General features: G+C 41.8%; 1 protein-coding gene across 2 annotated transcripts in view; it reads left to right on the forward strand.

The window, feature by feature from the left end:
• The window catches only part of Cntnap4 (contactin associated protein family member 4), a 665,755-nt gene that overhangs the window by 25,933 nt on the left and 618,724 nt on the right, over positions 1-21,098 (forward strand). For both annotated transcript variants that reach the window (XM_032888111.1, XM_032888110.1), the window contains exon 2: positions 18,140-18,250. In XM_032888111.1, the coding sequence (XP_032744002.1) occupies positions 18,140-18,250 (111 nt within the window). The remainder of the gene's footprint in view (positions 1-18,139; positions 18,251-21,098) is intronic.

The raw sequence follows: 21,098 nt of genomic DNA on the forward strand, positions 1-21,098 counted from the left end.
TTCTTGTCCCCTCCTCCCCACTTCTCTATGTTGAATGAGTCATCTTTCTTAGAGCAGCTCTTGTCAGAGACACTCTCCCATCGCTCGCTGCAGCCTTCGTTCATGTGTTTGCATAGCAATACATCACTACACAAATCAGAGCCAACCCTCTTCCGGAAGTCCCTACATTCACTCCTCTCTTTCCACCATGGCCTTTTAAACCACAATGTGGGGGTGAGCTCTTCAGCAGGGATGAGGCACAGCATTCCAATGCATTATTTTAATTACTGAGCAAGAGTGTTACTCGGGGTGCTATAAAAACAAGGAGGACACTTAAGCCCAAGGAGGTCAGCCAACAGGTCTTTGGAGGCCATTCCATGCTGTGGGTCTCAGCAGAGGCGCGCAGCAAAGCAAATGCAGACAGAACTCTTAGTTTAATCAAAATGGAGTAGCCAGGCTGACCCCGGAATGTAATAACCAGAATGTAATAGTCCTGGAACATCTATACCGAGGGCTGATGGGGTGGGAGCAAGGAGGACTGAAGATGAGTTTATAATTAACGCTCCAGGTTTTATGGATAGCAATTAGATTGTTTAGATTACCCCACTCCTGTGCTTGCGCGTGGCGATGGGCGGAGAGGCAGGGACCACACAGTGGAGAAATTCATTAGATTCCGAGATGCAGACAGAAAGCTAGTGAGTATGGCCACATCCCACATCCTAGTAGCAATGAGGAACGGGTTGTGTGCGCCTGTGTGTACTGCGCATGTGCCATGCTCACAGGAAGCGTTCTGTCCAGAGGCTCAGTTGCCTGTTGGGACACTGGATGGCTGGACTCTGAACCATCTTCACATCACACTCCTCACAATGGGGACATCTTGGAGGGGCTTCCTTTCTCCTACCATAGCAAAGTCACTAATTAGTAGAGGGCACTTAACACCAAGAGCCAGCCAGAGAGGGAGGAATGGGACAGCAGGGATACTAAGGTGAGATGCTATGGACCAGATTCTCTGTTCAGCTTGTGACGTGCTCTCTAAAACCACTGGCTCTCCTAATTTCATTGGTAACAATGTCTGGTGTTCAGAAAGTTAAGACATCTTTCTAATGGAGATGTCTGGCATCTAACGGATGCACATTAAAAACAAACAAACAAACAAACAAACAAACAAACAAAAAACCTCGCTGCAGAGAGCATGTTCTATCACTGCTCATTATGTAGAATGCCTTGTCCACTCCTCCTTCATGCCACACTGAAAATCATGTCTTCGAGTATTTTTGCTCCAATGGCTCATTCCGAGTTCAGGCAATAGGGGCTCGGGGGATAGTTCAGTTGGCAAACGCTTTCCTTGCAAACAGGAGGAGCTGAATTCCATCCCAAGAACCCAGGAAAATGCCAGATCTTATGGCATATCCTTGTAGTCCCAGCACAGGGAAGGCAGGAACAAGAGGATCCTGCGGGCTCACTAGCCAGCCCAGTCAAGCCTAATTGGTAAGCTTCAGGCCCCTAGGAGACTGGATGCAATTCCTAGAAGGTCGACAGAATTCCTGAGGATGGGCACCTGAGATTGTACCTCTGGCCATTTTGTGCTCGCAAATTCACACACACACACACACACACACACATACACACACACACACACACACACGTGCCTGCACACACACTCACGCATATGCACTTGCTCACACATTAAAGAAATTAGAGCAGCGGGTCAGATAATAAAGTGGGGCAGCTTAATCAGCATTGGAATGAAGCTTTATGGAAAATTAAAAATATGCCCAAAGACTTCGGCAAGAAATTTAAATTCTCTGACCTTCAGTGCAGAACACAGGAAATGGGCAGATGTTTTTCAAGGAGTTGGCGTAAAGACTTGGGATCTCTATTGTGTGAACACCCATAACTATCATGGCGTGTTAGCCTGTAGGGCTTAGCTGAAGGACACCCATAACTATCATGGCGTGTTAGCCTGTAGGGCTTTAGCTGAAGGGTCTAATGGAAGAAAGACTTATTGGAGCTGGTGATTTAGAGATGTCTATTTGTGGTTGCCTGGCTTCATTGCTTTGGACCCAGGGTAAGGCAGAGAGCGTCACCACCATGGAGGGCGTGGTGGGGTAGAGCTATTCACTTCATGATGACCAGGGAGTCTAGAAAGTGACATCTGGGGCCAAGACTTGTTCTTCAAAGGCATCTTCCTCATTGTCCACTTCCGCCAACCAGGCCCCACTTCCCACAGTTCTTCCACCCCCACGTTGCCCACTTAAGATTCTAATGCGTGGTTAAGTCATTGGCTAGATCAAAATCCTTGTCCCCTGTCACACACCCAGGTATAGGCCTGACTAACCTCGTTCTCTCTCAGCCCAGTTGGCTTGATAATCTAGATTAACTATCTCTCTCTTAGCAGTCTTTCTCTATAAAGCCCCAGATAACATTTCACTAGTATATTGGTGTGGGTCAAGTCATTCTGTGAATGTCTTCCTAAGCATGAAGTCAATTTGCAGTATATCAAACACGTTGACACATGCCAGAGAAGTACTTGAATCATGGGTCAGTGAGGCGGGTGTGTGTGACTTTGATAATGGGGTCCCTATGGGATGAAGGAGTAAACAAACACTTGGTCAGCTCAATAATATTTTGTGGGGAAAAAGTAAAGCAAAAGCCATATCATTTGAGTATGTTTTCCGATGCTTAAATTAGAACTTAGAAATTCAAAGCTCTACAATGCCAATTTCTAATTCTAAGGAAGTCTCGGTATGAAATACCTGTAAAGTTGGGACAAAAAAGGGAGAGGTTTGAGCAAGGCTCTTGGATTTTGTCTTTTCAACTGGTATTATTTTATTTCAGTTTATTTTATTTTGCACAGTCTAGGTTTGAACTCGACATTTTCCTTCTTCAGTCTCCTGAGTGCTCAGATGACAAAAGTGTACCACTATGCCTAGCTGAGACAATTTCCTGTTTTTAAATAAGGTGTCTTGAAGAAGCAAATGGCAGATGCCTGAGGATCGCTTTTAATACTGTCCTATTGAGAACTTCAGGAATGATCTTAACCTAACAATTTTAAATGTAGTGCTTTGATTTTTAAATGACAAGTATAAAAGGATTTTTTGTAGGTGTTCGAGGCCAAAAGCAGATCATGTTAGAATACGCAAAAAAATAAAAAATAAAATAAAAAATAAAAAAATTAAAAAAATGCATGTTGAAATGTGTTTCCTAGTTTTAAGTAATTCATGATCTTAAAATTCATGATTTAGAACCATATATCTAAGAGGGCATTAACCATTAACACAGTGTTATATGTTATATGGAGAGATCTGGGGACAAATGAGTTGCCAAAATTTGTTTGGTTGCAAAGGGATGTCCTCAGAATGTTGGGAAGGTCACAAACAGTTGAAAAAGAGACAAAGGTCCTACAATTATTGTGGATACTCCTCAGAACAAGTTTTAGCAGAATTCAGTTCCTGGTATCGTGGTCATGTTTTCTTGTCTGTTGCCAACTGGAACCTCAGGTCCTAACTGGAGTAATTACTGCATTTCACAAAGTAGGATTAGCCAATGACATGACAGTTTGCATCTTGAACCCTGCAGTGGGACTAGCCAATGACATGACAGCTTGCATCTTGAACCCAGTGGGACTAGCCAATAATAGGACAGCTTGCATCCTGAACCCAATGGGAGAAATTTCCCTCACGTGTCTCATCTGTTTTCTTTGTGTTGCTGTCCTTTAGGTTTTTTAAAGCTCAGGATGATCTCGCCTTTCAGTACTTGAAAGTCAAATAAAATTAGGATTTTTTGGGGGGGGTCCATGGGTGGGTTGGGGAGAGAGTCTCATGCGGTCCAGGATGGTCTTGCATTTATGTACTTGTTATGTAGTCAAGAATGACCTTGAACTCCTTATCCTCTTGCCTCTGCTTTTCATGTGTTGGAGATACAAGCATGCACCCACTTTATGAGATACTGGGGGTGAAAGTCAGGGCTTCGTGCAGGCTAGGCAAGTACTCCATTAGCCGGGCTACACCCTCAGCTCGGGGTTTTTATCAATTAATTCTATCTCCGAAATCCCTCTTGTCAGGTAATATATTGTAATCACGCCAGTGTCATCAGATAACATTTACAAGTTCTGCCTCCACTCAACTGGAGCAGAACATATAAGATATTTACCACGCGGGGTTAGAGCCTTGGGTATCATTTTAGAAGTTTTGCCTACAGACAGGTTTACAGAACTGGCTGTTCTCCTAAAAGAAAAGAGCCCAGGCCACTGAACCTCTTTACGTGGATCAGGTGTTTAGAACTGTGACCAGTGGTTCCTTGGTCACGGGCTGGGCTTTCTGGGAAAGGTGTTTATGAAGCCCAGTCGGGTCTGCCATGGAGCTAATTCACACCTGCTCAGCCAGCTTTTAGTTAAGCTGCCAGCACAGCGGAAAGGAGCCTCCGAGGCCAGCCAAGCTCGTCCCTTGCTTGATTATGAAATCAAACACAATAATCTTAACCAATGAAATGGAAATAGCTTCCGCCTAATCTCATATGTGATTGTTCAGGGAAGCGTATTGTTTCTAGTTGGCTTGGTTTTTTTTTTCCTCCCTCAGTGAGAAATAGCTGTTTATTAAAATAGCTTTGTGGGCTCCCCCTACTAAAACCCATGTACCTTCAGCCAAATTCTTTATCACTTTGAGTCATATCAGCCTCCATTTTTAAATGTGCAGTAGTTGGTGGCACAAATAACAACCCTCGAAGTGACTTGGTGATAAAATGGTGAATGGTAAAAAAAAAAACAAAAACAAAAACAAACAAACAAAAAAACCAAAAAAGCCCAACTTCTTCGTTGATGTCAAAACACCATCTAATAGAACTAGAATTAAAAAAAAAGGGGAATTGAGGCTTACCCAATTTTCTCTCCAGGAATCAAAGTTTAAACCGTGGCAATTTCAGGTTGAAAATATCAGTTAATGCGAATAGCACATACATAGTGGGGCACTGGTACTGTTACTTTACATGCCGTGCAGTCAGCACAGCATGAATGAAAGCCGTCTAAGTGTATCGATGAGCTATCTGTAGACATTCGTTGTCTTAGGGTTCTAATGCTGTGAAGAGGCACCATGATCAAGGCAACTCCTCTAAAGGAAAACATTTAACTGAGGCTGGCTTACAGTTTCCGGGGTTCAGTCTGTTATCATCATGGCAGGAAGCATGGCAGCATCCAGGCAGGCATGGCGCTAGAGGAGTTGAGGGTTCTGCCTCTTGGTCCAACGGCAGACAGGAGGAATCTTTTCTATACTGGGCACAGCGTGAGCACCAGCAGACCTCAAAGCCCACACTACACAGTGACACTTCCTCCAAAAAGGCCTCACACACTCCATTCAGGCTACACCTCCTAGTAGCGCATTCCCAATGGTCAAGCATTGAAATACATGACTCTATGGGGTGCCAAGCCCATTCAAACCACCACAGTTACATTCTCCCAATTTCTTTCCTATCAATCAAGATGTCCTGATTTCTGCAGCATCTGTAACTTCCATTTAACTTCCATTTTTTTTTCCTACGGTGAAAACAACTCTAAAACTTATGAGGTAGGAAGAAAACATGGCCTCCTGGAACAGTAAAAATTACTCCCTCATAAGTGAACCATACACTGTAAGGATACTTTTACTTTATTTTTAGGTTAATGTGTCTATAAAATCTTCCTTGCTTAGAGGGAAGGAGGGTGGTTAGGAAGTTTGACTGCTACCTTCTTTCCCTCTCAGAAAATTGTTCTTACCAAATATTGAAAGGAATAAGTAGCTAAATTTTATTTATTTCTTGATTAGAGAGGAGCTCAGTTTCTAAAAGGAGAGGACTTGGGTTTGGTTCGGTACTGATATCAGGCAGCTGACAGACACCTGTAACACCAGCTCCAGGGAATCGGATATCCTCTTCTGGCCTCTATGGGAATCTACACTCACAGTGCATACATGCACTCATGCATACATGCACGCATGCACACACAACATGCATACCAACAAAATCTTAAAAACTTTCAAGTAGCTTCCACTCTGTAAATTCCTGAATTCATACAGACAGATGTTAAAAGTTGCAATTATAAATGTGGATATTACTAATTAAACACGAGATGCTACGTGCTTTCTCCATATGATCCAGGTTATTCTCAAACTCCTGCTTCTCTTAGCTCAGCCATCCATGGCTTCTCTTGGAGCTTAGATTAGGATACTACACATGCTTGAAGGAACTTTGCAGATGTGAGTAGATGAAGGACTTGGGATGGGGAGGTTTTCCTGGGTGGCCTGTGTTAGCCTCCTGTCATCATAAGAATCCTTGGTAATGAAAGAACATGGCAGGAGAATTAGAGAAGGTTTGGTAGCAAGGTCAAGTGCAAGGCCTGAGCCCAGCATTGCAAATGGCCTTCAGTCGATTCTCTAGCACTCCCACCTATAGCGCTTAGTATTAATTGCTACCCTTTTTGCTCTGGGGCTGGCCACGATACTAGCCCCACCCAGCTTCCCTTTTGTTCTACCTGCCTTTGCTCCAGGAGGTGACTGAGCTACCATCCCAAGACCCTTGAATCCTAGGGTAAAAGAAACAGACACAACTTGTTCCTCTACAATTTGCCTTCTTGGCACAATTGCTGGGCTCTCCTATCTCCGGTCTAGAAAATCACGCCCGTATCAATTTCTTAACCCAGTCTCTTGCCTCTGACTTAAACTTAGTGGCCAATCCCATCTGACCCCTGCCACACATTCATGACTCCCGCTGGTGGTAGCAGTCCAGGTTCCTCCCAAGACCTCACACCGCGGCTGTGTTCTTCTCATTCCAAACAACAGCACCATTGCCCTCCATGTGCATTGATTTTAGCCCACCTGAGCTGGATGGTTGCAGGATATTAGATAGGTATCATTTTGAGACACCGAGTGCACAGTATTTTGTTAGGGGAACAATGGTGAGTATTCTAGTCACTTGCTCTTCCCGTGTTCCGCTTCTGTCTCTGGGCTCCGGAGGACCAGGCAGTAGCCTGTAGAGATCTACTCAGGAACATTTTACACAAACTTAGTAGGAAAGAAGGAAAGGAAGAAGGCTGTCGAATTCCTAGTTGGTTGGTATCTGTTCCTGTTGGTCACTTACATGCTTCTTTTCCTCCTTGAACTAAGTTGTTTTTTCTTTTAAAATGATTATGTTTCCCCCAAATGAACCGACTTTAATTATTTTGTAACTTCTATATTTTCAAGTTGATTAGCTTTCATTTTTTAATTAATTTCCCCCTTGAACTTTCTTTGTGTTTCTTATTTTGTGTCCTCCCAAGCTTAGTGGTTAGTCCCCCCCACCCCCACCCCTGTCATTCGTTTTAAAATAAGGTATTCAAAGCTTTTGTATCTAAGGCTTTGTTGAACATTTAATTAAGACTATAAACTAGGGTCGTCCTGGCTATTGAATGCTTCCTAGGACTTAGCAGTAGGAAATGAATGCTGCATGTAGTCAAGGCCCGCGATTTTCTCATGGGTTTATAGACTTAATTTTGAAGCACTTGCTTTGAGAACTTCTCCCTAGAAGGTACTGGACAACATTTCTCCATTCTCCCTTCCTAAGGTCCTAGTAGTAGTAGTAGTAGTAGTAGTAGTAGTAGTAGTAGTAGTAGTAGTAGTAATATCACCAAATAATATTTACACCAAAGTTCCCCTTAAGGATCCAATGAGTTTACTGGGCTTACTTTCAAAACGTAGGTAAGAGTTGGGTTGACCTGAAAGTGATCTCATATGGAAGTCCTCACCCTGCATGTATGATGCCTTCTCTATAGTTATATAAATGGAGCCCTTTCTTCCAATGTCATACTATATAGTCTAGTCCATCACTGAGAGTTGAAACCCCAAAGACCTCACACAATGAGGGCAGACTTGTTCCAGCATGGTGGGAGGAGAGGCTAAATATCGGGGGGGGGGTGACCCTCCCAGCTGCCTCCTTCTATGAGGGAATGTCTATACTCACTAAAGCCGGTGTGTCACGTTCTTGGATGTATACATAGCTGGTCTTATGAAGATGGCCTTGTTCTGCTTGGAGGATGGTGCTATGAAAAGCAATTCACCCCCTTCTAAGAATCCATCTTTCCTCAGTGACATTTCCCTAGTGTACACGGATCGTAAGCCTTGAAGTTTTACCTATTTCTTTTCCCTACCTCCTGATCTTTAAGCAAAAAAACAACAACAAAAAAATCCCCCAAACCCTAAGACCTCTCAGGCAATCAGGTCCCTACTCTGAAGTTAAAGACTATCTAGTTGGAATGACTGCAGGAAGCGAAACACCACAGGAGAAAGTAAGAGGTCTGGGTATAGTCCTTAAGTCAAAGCGTCCGGGTGTGAGATGTCGGAAGGAGGAAGTCAATATTCTCCTCATACCTCCAGTAACTCCTGGGCTGCCTGCTATGAATATTTTGTCTCAACAAATGCGCTAAATCCATTTATCATACTAATTTCCAAGGTGGTGCATTCAAGACAAGCATATTAATAACTCCTCAAAAGGACACATTTTTCTTTACTCACCAGAACTGGTAGGAGAAGAAAAGAGAAACATTATTTCAAAAACCGTGCTCTGTACTTCCCGTGTCCTAGGCATTTAATCACGTGAAGCTATCAAGCCCTTCTGTGAAGGATCCTTTAATGTGCATTATAGACAGAAGTATGTCAAGTTGGAGGAGTATAGGGAAGACCCCGGGAAGTGCCTGAACAGGCATTTAAGGCTTCTCTAGATCCAAAGCCCACATTTCTCAATCCGCAGTGTCTCTTGTGTCATTTCTGTTAAATATATCACTTAACCAAGAGATCAACATGGGGGTCGGGAAGTGGATGAGAGAAGTAAAGTACTTATTATGCAAGCACAAGGAGCCCAGTCATACTCAGAGTCCATCAAAAAAAAAAAAAAAAAAAAAAAAGCAAGGTCCAGTGGTCTACACTTTTAATTCCAGTGCTGGACAGGCAGATCTCTGGGGCTCGCTAGTCATCCATGGACACACATGTGTACATGTGCATGAACATACGCACTCAGACACATCACACAGACACAGAAAAACATTTAGTGGCAAATATTGGATTATGAGAGCTATGTGCACTCAATACCCTAAGGGCAAAAGCAAGTGTACTTCATTTAATAATAATGATAATAATAATAATAACAATAATAATAATAATAAACAAAACTAAGGCTGAGCATGCCAGGAGAGAATGGCATTGGAAACAAATAAAACTGCAGAGAAGAAGAGTGACAATTCTCAGACATCACAGGGAGTGACAACACACAGAGATGTCCCCCATGTCATCAGTCATTCACTCCTTCAGCAACGATGTGTAGAGTTCCAGTTTTTCTTATCTGCCCAGCAAGTAGCCATTGCCCACGTGTAGCTCTTCATGTAGCTCTTCATGCAAGGGGCTGGGATTGGGGGCTCTTGTGGAATCTCCTCTGTCCACATTCTCCAGAATCTTGCCTGCTCATATCATCCCTAGTCTCCGGAGTGAGGATCTACCTTAAATCCATACACAATAAACCACAGAAAAGCTCACTCCTCCGTTCTTCCTGTTCTTACTTAGGAGGCAATGTGAAATGTGGTCAACGTATCTGCCGACGAAATTCCGTGAAGTCCGTAGACTCCAAGGAGGCCGATGCTCACTTGACTTTAAAACAATTACTTCTCTGACTCCCTCACCTTTGGTTGCTTTTCTGGGGTGGATTTGTGGGTCTCTTTGTCCTAATATCTAGAGTTTAAATAGTTGCTATTAAAACTCCAAAATCAATCAGCCTCTGGCTGTGCTGTCATTAAAAGTTAACTGCCTTCCCATTAATCCATTAATTTGTGAAGATTAATTGGGAAAGCTCTTTAAACTATGGCTGTAACTTGGAGCGCACAAGCCAGTGTTTGCCCCCACATGAAAGCTTACCCCATTAACACCACCAGCATTAACAGTCATGAATTCAGCCTCCCCATCCTTCTGTGGGAGAAAATGTGTCGGGACTTATAGATTGCTGCCTAAGCGAATTGCTTAGGAAGCATGTCTCTCCTTAGCTCGGCTTGTACAAACATACGGATAAATATTTACTTGTTTTAGATTGCAGCAATATGGTATTTTTTCTTTTTAATTTAAGCCACTGACTGACAGTTAGAAGCTCATGTTTATCCCATTTAATATATCTAATACCACCATCCTCAAGTGAATGTTAATTTTCTCGTCAAAGTCAAATTAATACTCAGAGAAGCCCAAGAATCCGTAGTCGACTACCCTCGCCAGAGTCTAGCTTAGCTGTTATTTTAGGGAACAATTCGAGGAGGAGCTAAGCCAGTGTATCGCCCGTTCCACTACCTGAAGAAGAAAAAGTTAGGTCTTATTTAGTCCCATTGGTATCTTTGTTTCTTTCCAACCTTTTCCCCTTTTCTAAACATGGTATCTTTTATTTTGTTTACTTTTCAAAGTCTTATTTTAATTTTTAATTGTGTGCATTCCCCTGTCTGTCTGTCTGTCTGTCTGTGTGCACACCCACATGTGCAAATGAGCCGGAGGCATTGGATTCCTGAGGGTGGAATTGCAGGTGGTTGTGAGCCACCTAAAGAGGTGCCGGGAACTGAGCTAGGATCCTCTGCAGGAGCAGTATCTGCTCTTAACCGTGGCATCAGCTCTCCCTTCAGCCATTTTTCTTTAACTCAAGCCCAATAGCGGTTTCACTTTTCTTTCAAACTTTCTCGCCCCCACTACCATGATCACGATGTCCCTGCAAAATGGCTGTATCTGTACGCTCAGTCCACGTGGCTTCACAGGGTGAAGGGTGTTGTGTGATATCACGGCTGTTTCTTCAGTCCTCAAACAGACTCATGAAACACCGGCATAAAACATAAAGAAAGACATTTGTGAAAGAAACCAAACACCCCAATGGATAGGAATTAATTTGCACATCTATTTCAGCATCTATCAGGCTAGCGTGGTCCTGGATGTGGGGCATAGGCAGGGGAGGTTTGAAATCTCTCCCATGTGGTTCTACCCTGAGGATCAGATGGACCCCTGAAGGTGCCTATTGCAGATAATACTGCCCAGAACTGATTCATAATAGATATGCCTATATGCACATATTCATAAGATATATTCATATATACACATATACATATGTATATGTATATATACAGATATACATATATAGACACATATGTGTATATATAAACACATACAATAAAATCAGAAATCGATCATTTTTTTTCAAGCATACTGAACACACCCAGGCTTATATGCGTCCTAAAGGCAGACTTTAGGTGGCTTTTCCTTAGGGTGAAGCATGAAGGCACGGGTGTCTATGGCTGGGATGCTGAGACGAGAAGGTTGAAAAGAGCTCACTGGAGTGGAGATAAACAGAGAACGCCCAAATGAGACCGAGCAGAGGCTGTTGATACAGTTTGTTGCGGCAGAAGAGTTAGCTATTGTCATCCGGATTTGGCTGAGAGGAGACTCAAAGGCAGGCAGAAGAGAGTGAAGCTGTACCACGCCAGAAGTCAGAGAGGCTCCAGTGGATCCTGATTAGTGGGCGTGGCTATGGGGAGGCAGGGCATGCTACGTGATTGGTTAGGAACAGACTTGACTGGGTCTTGAGCGGCTCTAACACTGGAAGCAGAGACAAACGTTGAGGAGTCTGTGTGGGATCTGCCGAGTCCTGGTTATTGGCTGTCACTCCTTCTAGGAGTTACTGTTGGCTTCTGAAGCTGGTTTTTGAAGCTTCTGTTTCCCATGTGGGCTGGCCCTCCTTCCCCCGCCCCCCACGTCCAGTCTCTCATCGGAAAGCCATCAGAGATGTACGAGGTACAGATATCAGCCATGTGTCAGGCCTGGTCAGGGGACTGGACTTTGAACCTATGAAACTAAAATCTAGGGTTTACGGTGACAAAATAGTATTATTGTTGTGGATGAAATCTTGCCTCGCTTTGAGAACCTTTTGATAGCACACATCAACCTAATCGTACGCTATATTTTTTAAATTAGTTCATGGTTTCCAATTTCAAGTAGATGAGCTTTCAATAATATAGATTGGAATAAACATTTTTCCAAGGATATGGATTTCTTGAGGCAGAGGCCATCCCTTAATCCTAAAGCTGTCAATGGTATGTTTGGTTTGGGTTTGTGAAATCCATTTCCTCAAAGGAATGAAGATCCAGTGCTTTCAAAGCTCGCTCTGAAGTGAGTCATCTCTTCCTCTAGTAAAAGAAAACCTTTAAGATGCTCAGCTTCCTGCTCCCCCACCCCTCTCCCACACCAGTCCCCAATGTGTATCCTCATGGGCTGTATGATTCATTAGCATGGATACAAATGATTTTTGGCAGGTTTTCAGAATACCAGGGAAGGTGGCTACCGGGCATCAGAGACACTGCATGTTCTCGCAAATCAGCCCTGCCTTTCTGTAATGTGTGTTTTAGATGACCAATTCTCTCTTCAACAACATGTTGGCCCAGAGCAGGAGATATGACACTGTAAAGCCTGGATCCACTCACTCCTAATGTGTCCTTGGGTGATTTATTTAATGACGGTGCCTTATTTTCTCTCAATTGTCCCAATAGTTAATAGTGTGTGGTCGGGTATTTTTCAGGACAAAATTGCTCCAGTATCTAATAGGACAGCATAGGGTATTCGTCAGGACCAAATGAGGTAAAAGACGTAAAAACGCTAAGAACGTAAGCACCTATAATATACACTTATTATCACGGTACAGGTAATATTGCAAACAGCTTAAGAAAATTGAATTACTTTTATTAAAAACCGAACAGCTTTTACTTACTTATGAGAATTATGCATTAAAGCCTTTTGCAAAATAAAAGGAAATTACTTTCTATCGAGCTGTATTAAAATACTTTCAATGCAGCTTACGCCTTCGTTTGCGGGAGACTAGTGAATGTTCTCATACACACAGCTTGCAGGAGAGCTAATTTATCATTGTCTTTTTAATGACAAAGGTAAGTTTTTCTCCCGTGGAAGGAACAACCACTGACTTTTCTGAGCTATTGATCTAAACGCTGTAGTATTTCTCCCTCTCTCCCTCTCCACATGCACATGTGCACACAGTATCCTGTACATATGAAAATGTTTCAACCTCAGTTAGAAAACTTCGATCCATTGGTATCCTAACAGAATGCATTACATGTCTAAATGTCATCAATGTGTAAATTTATTTTTTAAGCAAAAAACCCAAACCCCACATTGTGACCATTTCCAACTGATAGTAGTGTGAAAGCAGAAATCTTCCTATGACTTTTCAAAATGCCCAGTATTGTGTTGTAATTTGGGAAAAGCGGAATAATGAAAGTTTCTTATTCTAATAGAACTATCCAATAACATCCCAGCATGCTCCGCTACCATTTTGAATTCTGTGAGCTTCCCTGAAATGTTTGGCAACTTTATTATTATATTCCATTAGTCAACACATCAGCCATCTCAGCCCGTAACTTGACATTTTCATTTATTCATTTTTTTGCCAACAGTGTTCCTGGCAGGGAAAGGACCAGGGTGCTCTGATGATCTGATGTAGTACTTAATAACAAAAACCATCGTTTTGGGTTAAGCTAATGTACCCCCTTATAGACGTTAATGCACATATACTCAATATATTCTGAATGCTCTTTATTCAAATGCAGGAAAACTGCAAATTAGAGTTCTATTCAGGCTGAAATATGAGAGGAAGCTGGAGGGTACCAGCTGAGAGATCGCTTTAGCAGAAGGCTAGGATTTGAATTCGGAATACGGTTTTCCATCCTTAGCTCCACTGGGATGCTGCAGAGTGATGCCCTATGCAGTGCAGCGAGCAGAGGAGCGTCTCTGCTCCTGATCTACTGGCTGCCAGGGATAACCTGCCTCAAACAGACAGGGTCTAACGTCATCTGGCTTTGCCAAGAATGACCTAGAGCTGCAGTCCATCCACACTGGTTGAGAATCTTTGAACTGAAACTTTGTTCCCTGGTGTCAATAGTCCAGAACTCTTGATTTGCTGGTGCAACCTGAGAAAACCCATTGTCTAGTACTAAACTCACAGGAGGCCCCTATACATAATATTCAATTCCATTCCATTGATACCCACAGGGGAATGTCCCATTTGTTCACCTGGGACTCATCAATGCTGCTCAGGTTCTTCCCTTCATTCTGTCAAACTATTGACAATCAAATAGGTAACAAGTAAATAGAATGGGAAGGCTTGAGAGAGCTACTCTAGAGACATATCTTATTCCCACTGCCATGATGCCCTACAACATTCAGACAATGAAGCCTGAAGAAATGGTCACTATGATCATACTAATACAATAAGGTTCTTATGTACTTGATTTCCTACCCCAACTTGATTTTTAAATATCATCCTTCTATTACAGCAAGATAAGACCCGGAGGCAAGCTTTTGTGCCTCAATGACTTCATCGATAAGTTATTAATATTGGTGTCTCAGTGGCGAAATAATAAAGGCCAGTTACCGTGTACGAAACGATCGAAGTTCTCAGGAAAGCATGCAGGGCTATTTTTTAGTTGGAAAAGAATAACTAAACCAGCCTATTGCTAGGAAAAAAATATAGCAGCTTAGGAGAAGGTTGTGTAAGCTTGTGGTAAGGAATAGTGTCATGTCATGTGAAGGTCAACCGGAACTTGACCCAAACTTCCCCATCCATACCTTCCAAGATCCACCTCCCATGTTTGCCTGTCCCTCTCTCAATAAATGGGAAAGATGCCCTCTCCCCCTACTTTAACCCTGTTCTTTTAAACCTAAAAGTGGAGCAATATGGATTCTCAATTTACAGTTGACAAAAACGAATGGGCAATAAATACATACCTTCCAGAGTGACTGCAGCAGTGGCCCGTTTTACATTCACAGAATCGATTCTGATCTGCATAATTGATTTGAGAAGCAGTTAAACAGTCTTTTGCATCACATACCTGCATACTAATAATGACCCAAAAGCATATCAATATTAGTGAACACACACACACACACACACACACACATTCATACATGCACACAATACATGCATGCAATGTGTGTGTGCACCCTTCCCATGTGTACACAATGCACTTCTGTGTACACAAACACATATAACTTCAACAGTGTACTAAAGCATTTTGGTTGTTGCTTGTCTAATTGGGTACAGCCTCCGTCCCAATACTCTATGGGTTGTAAGTCTTTTCATGTCCACACCCCTTAATACTTGACTTAACAACTAGATTGGCTGGTGTTAGCACTTAAGCTGATCAATCGACATGCAAGAACCTGTCTTCCTTAAGAGTCAGCTAGAGACTTCAACGTACAAAGGAAGAAAAAAACGAGCTCTATATAAAAACCGAGATAATCCTCAGAAACCAAGTGCAGGGCGGGAACGTAGTTCAGTTGGTTGAGTGCTTGCCTAAATGAGTGAGGCCATGGTTTTGATTGCTAACAGTGAGTAAACCCACCAAGAACAAACAAACAAACAAACCTCAAAAGAACACAAAAAATGCATGGTCACACTGGACAAATTCTTGTGAAAGTCACCCAAGAGCAAGCTGTGTGCAGGCAGAAAGAACTCGGTTACATTATCGGCGAATCCAGAGAATTTTTGAATTAATTTAAATCAAATTACTGCCAAAGGAAACTTTGGAGACAATAACAGGGTGTGCTTTTAAATGACCAAGATATGTAAAAATACTAAATGTGAACTTTTTTTTTTTTTCTGATTAAAGCAAAGGAGAGAACAACTCCAGAATTTCAAGGGAGTAAAGCACTTTGAAGCCCCCGTAGAGTAAATTAAGCATGTATGGCTATCAAAGCAAACCTTATCCTTACGTTATTCTTTGTACTTTGTTTTTTAATATTAAAAGCAATATACGTGGGGCTGGAGAGATAGATGGGTCTGTAATGGTCTTGCCTAGCAAGCTCGAGGATCTGAGTTTGATCCCCTGAACCCACATATGAAAGCTGGCTGTGCCGGTAAGCACTTGTAATCCCAGCAATGGGGGCATAGACACAGGTTGAATGCTGGGCCTTTGTTGGCCATTGAGCCTAGACTCATCAGTAACTCCCAGGCAGTGAGAGCCTGGAGACAGTATGACACCCGAGAAGTATGCATATGCACATATACACCCACACATACAGACCCATTATCACCTACACACAGACAGCAGTCTATGTGATACACATTCCAGATAAGTAAATGGAGACTTGTCTCTACTTTAATAGAGCCACAGGTAGAAGAAGAATATGCCCATGCTTGTGTTTTTATAAAGTTTTATAACAAAATGGCATCTTTTGAAGGTGGCATCAATGCCCAGACTTCCACCTCAGGTAGTTCCACCCTAGGGTTTATTTTCCTCATCTTGAGTCTACCCGACAGATGTACACAATCCTGAAGTTTTACAGTTTCATACAGTCTCTCAAAATAATTGGAAAGAGAAGTCATGGATGCTTTTAAATATTATTTAGCTTTGCATTTTAAAATCCCCAAACTGACAGATAGACTATGCTGTTATAATTCAGAATTTCTGCTAAAAGTTCTCCATCCCTATGAACTCTTCTTGCATTGCTGAAGTTCCTTTTCATTGGTGTGGTGTTTGTTTGTTTGTTTATTTATTTATTTATCTATTTATTTTTCACTGTGAACCACACTGCCTCTTGTCAGTTCTTTGGGGTCGATTGTCCTTTTGATGGGAAACGAAAACGATTAGCATTTGTATATCATCCTGGTAACCCTCAAACTTTTTTTTGTTGTTGTTGTTGTTGTTTTTTTTTGTTTTGTTTTGTTTTTTGTTTTTGTTTTTTTGAGGCTGTTGTTCCTCATGGGTAAGCCATTCCTGAAAACACTTGCTTCTTAGTAGAACTAGTGGAGTGTGGGATATGCTGATGTTCAAGTGTACGAGCTCACGGCTAGCTGTTTTTACCAAGCAGTTGCTCAGTTTGTTTTCTCAGAAGTAGTGTGGCGAGCCTTCTCGAGACCCACCTGCTCCTGATACTTAGGTCTTTTTGACCCTGCCCAGTTCGTCCATTCATTGCTTATAAAGTACTATCCACTAGTAGTTCTCATCTTTCTTAAGTTTGAGTATCAATTAGCATGGCTTTTGGGCTGCATGGGCTCTGGCCAAGCCTTGAACCACTTTTCTAGTGTGCTTTCTAACCAAATGGGAGGTGTTTTATTTTTCTCCATTTAAAATGTTTTCTATATTCGGGATACTGATGACATCTTGTTTTACACCTTTTTTTGTGTCATTCCTTCATGCATATTTTCATACATTTCTTCCATCTTTAAATATGTTCTTTCATATGTTCTACATGATTCTAAACATGCCAACAAACTTTTATGTGCTTAGAGAGGCATCCATGGCTCATTTGTTTCTTGTCTATGAACTTTATGCATTCTGCATTTTTCTCCTTCACTGTAGAACATCTTTAGAAACCTTAGCTTCTTTGTGTTTTGTGGTACTTGAGAATGAACTCAGGGCTTTGCACAGGATAAGCAAGCATTCTACCTACCGCTGAACTACGTGGGCAGCAGCCCTCTTTCTGCTTTAATTTGAGATAGGGACTTAGTAACTTAACTAGGTTCCCTTGAGTTCCCTTCCTAGCCCAGCTAGGGCTTTGACCTTGAGATCTTTACTCAGCATCCTCTGAGTTCCCAGGATGACAAGTGTGTACCACTAAGCCCGTAAACTTTCTTAATTTTAACATAGTTAAATTTATACATCTTTCTGCTCATGCTAAAAAAAAAAATCCTAAAACATACCTTTTGACCTTAATGTTTTATTTTAAAATTCCCACAATGTCTTCTTTCTCTGTTTCTACAATCTCCTATCTCTTAGTTGTTTTCCAGTTTTTATTGAGCTTGCCAATAAATAAAATAAAAAAAATAAAAAATAAAAGTTTATCTGAGATAAACTGCATATATAATAGGAGTATTTCTAGAGAATCCAGGCTTGTTTATTTACTTACTTTAAGACAGAGTTTCCCACAGCTCCGGCTGGTTTTGAATTCACTCTACAGCTGAAGATGACCTTGAACTCCTGATCATCCTGCACCTTCCCGCTGAGCACTAGGATTACAGGCGCATGCCACTGTGCATGGCTTAGATCCTCATTTTGATGTTGTGTTTATTTGTTGTGTCTATTGATTTGAAGAGAACTGTCAGCTCTGTGCTCACTGGAATGTGGCATTTTCTCTCCTGGCAGATGACTGTGATGAGGCCCTGGTGTCTGCCTTGCCTCAGGCATCCTTCAGCAGTTCTTCTGAGCTCTCCAGCAGTCACGGTCCTGGATTCGCAAGGCTGAATCGGAGAGATGGTAAGTCTGCTCTCCCACAACCCTTTGGCTCGCTCTGAATCTTGTGAATTTTCTATTTTCCTAATCAAATCATTGCAAGTGATGTGCTGCGAAAAGAAGTAAATGTTGAAACAGGCCAATGGTGATAACACAAAGTTTATGACATCTGGCTTCCATTCAGGAAAGGCAAAGAAATAAACCCTATCCGAAGACTCTATGTTATCATTTTAACAACCGAAGAACTTAGTTTCTTCAATCTGGTAAATTTTTTATGTATCTTATAAAGAAAAATTTTTGCAATGATTTGCAATCATTATGAATACAGAAATGATGGGAACTTAATTGCCTTCCTATTTCAAGTTAAAGGAGTCTGCAAGAAGTAATTTTAAGGCACACTACGTACTTAAAAATAGTAATCCCTCAGTTTGTGTAATTCTAGATGTGGTTGACATGATTTTTTCCTGCTGTTGGGGATCAAGAGCTTCATAAGGCTTTTCTGCCCCTTGAGGAATACTCAGTTTCAGTTGTTTGTCATCTCTTAGGTAGGTTGGACTCAATGGCTTGTATATGATTCCAGGGAAGGGAAGATAATTAAAGATAACTCACTTTTGGGAGATACGAGAGGGTGCCATACCAAACAACCATGTGCTAAACGACAGTGTCGCCGTGGCTAAATTCTTTAATATAGAGAAGTAAGCGACATCAGCACAAACATTGGAGGAACACACTGACAAGTGGCAAGCCATTTTAAGAGACATGTTTATAAGACAACCCATGTTTATAAGAGCCATCTCCTCTTCCACCATACTGCAAAATCCATTCCTTGCTGTTAGCGTTCTTGATGCTGTTGCTATTTTTTTGTTGCTTGAGTTTGAGTATATGGAACTTTGAACATAACAGTGTGTGTGTGTGTGTGTGTGTGTGTGTGTGAGAGAGAGAGAGAGAGAGAGAGAGAGAGAGAGAGAGAGAGAGAGAGAGAGAGAGAGAGTATACATTCTATATTACTCAGTTCCAATGACTATAGAGATGTTTGCATGACCCTTTGGCATGGTCTTGAGCTTTATGACATGGTTCAAGGTTCAAGTGTCATCTCATATCATTTGAGGTGTGCACTTTGGTGTTTGTAAGAGTGAAAGTGTCCATGGAGAAGAACAGCAAGATCTTACTAACCAGTGGGAGTCATGGGGCTCTTGATCTAATTACTCTGTTCTTTAAGTACCTTGTAGTCTGAGATGTTGGTCACTGTCTCTTCCTATTCACCATTCTAGATCTCTGACTGTGTAGGCACTGAGCTGGCTTTCTTTGCCCTCTGGGGACATTCTAGACCCGTGGTTCTAAACTTGTGGTTTGCAAATCCTTTAGGGGTTGCATATGAGAATATCTTGAATATCAGATATTTACATTATTATTCAAAACAGTAACAAAATTTCAGTTATGAAGTAGCAACAAAAATAATTTCATGGTTGAGGGTCACCACACACAGAAGCATTAGGAAGTCTGAGAACCACTATTCTAGATCCTGCACCTACCCTCTCAGCAGGGATAGCATTTCTACAGCACTTTGACTTGAAAGCAAGGTCTCTACTACATGCTTTTAAAAGTAAAACAGAGTTTAACATTTACTGCCCTTTCCTTAAATCTTCAAAGCATTCACAGAATGGGGTCCACCAAAAAGAAACAAAATTTAATTTATCTACAAAGCTTTATTTCATTTTTGAGGCCCAATAAATCACAGAATTATATTTTATTAATTGGATGCAATCATAGTTTTCATTAATTTATACACTCAACAGGAGTCTCCATCGGTTGGACTCATTTTCATTCTTAATTTGTTTCTATGGCTCTTGCTGAAACACAATATCAAACTTCATGAATCTCATTTGCATGTTAATGAAACCAAGAAACAAAAACAGGATCATTTTTAATTATCTCTTGCTGGTTGTCAACCTACTTGATTACATTTTTTTTTTTTATTTAGATTTGCTTTTTTTTTCCCTCTATTAATTACATGAAGTGTTCATAAAGAAATGTCAGATTTTGAGTGATTTATTAAAGGCTTATATTACTTATTTTCGTCAAATGCACCTTCTAGTATATAGCTCAGGCTGGGAGAGGTGTTCAGCCGAGCCACCCGATTGTGTATGAATAGATGAATCCAAAAGTTTCTTTGACAGACCAGTTCTGAGGAGTCAGAAGAACTGGTCAGGCAGGGAATGAGAAAAACCCATGTGGTGTCCTGTTGTGGTTTGCCTTGGGGTTTTCTCTGAATTTGTTAAATAAAGGCAAGAGCGTGAGATTTGGGCAGAGGTAGGAGTTGGGAGTGAGAGGGGGATTAGATTCAGAGGTTAGGTTGACAGTTGACAGTTGGAGACAGTTGAGCGAGTGGAACCTGAGGAGGGGGGGGTGAGGATTGACAGTTGAGGGAGGAGGGGTTAGAGAAGGAAGCCAGGAGGAAGAAGAGGGGGAGTTGGAGAGACGATGGGGAACTGAGAGGAGTTAGAGGTACCAGGGGGGAGAAGAAGCTGGAGACTTGGTAAATAAAAGGTGCAGGGATGAGTAATTTGGGAACTGGGATTAGGACAGTGTAATATGGATCTGCAAATCTAGACGCTGGATTGCTTTAATGCTAAATGAGTGTGTTTTTTTTTAAGAAAGAGTCTCAATTTAGTGGTGTGGCTGGGCTGAGTTTATGCCAAGATATCAGCAGATATCTGGGGCACTGAGGTGTGGAACCCTAGCAGGGTAAAAACACCAGTTGTATGCTCTTTTGTGTAAGAGTCTCAGTTTAAGAAAGTGTGTGGCTGGGTTGTGTTTCTGCCAAGATATCAGAAGATATCTGGGGAAAGCGAGGTGTGGAACCTAGCAGGGA

This window comes from Rattus rattus, chromosome 17 (assembly GCF_011064425.1).
Source record: "Rattus rattus isolate New Zealand chromosome 17, Rrattus_CSIRO_v1, whole genome shotgun sequence".
Taxonomy (NCBI): domain Eukaryota; kingdom Metazoa; phylum Chordata; class Mammalia; order Rodentia; family Muridae; genus Rattus; species Rattus rattus.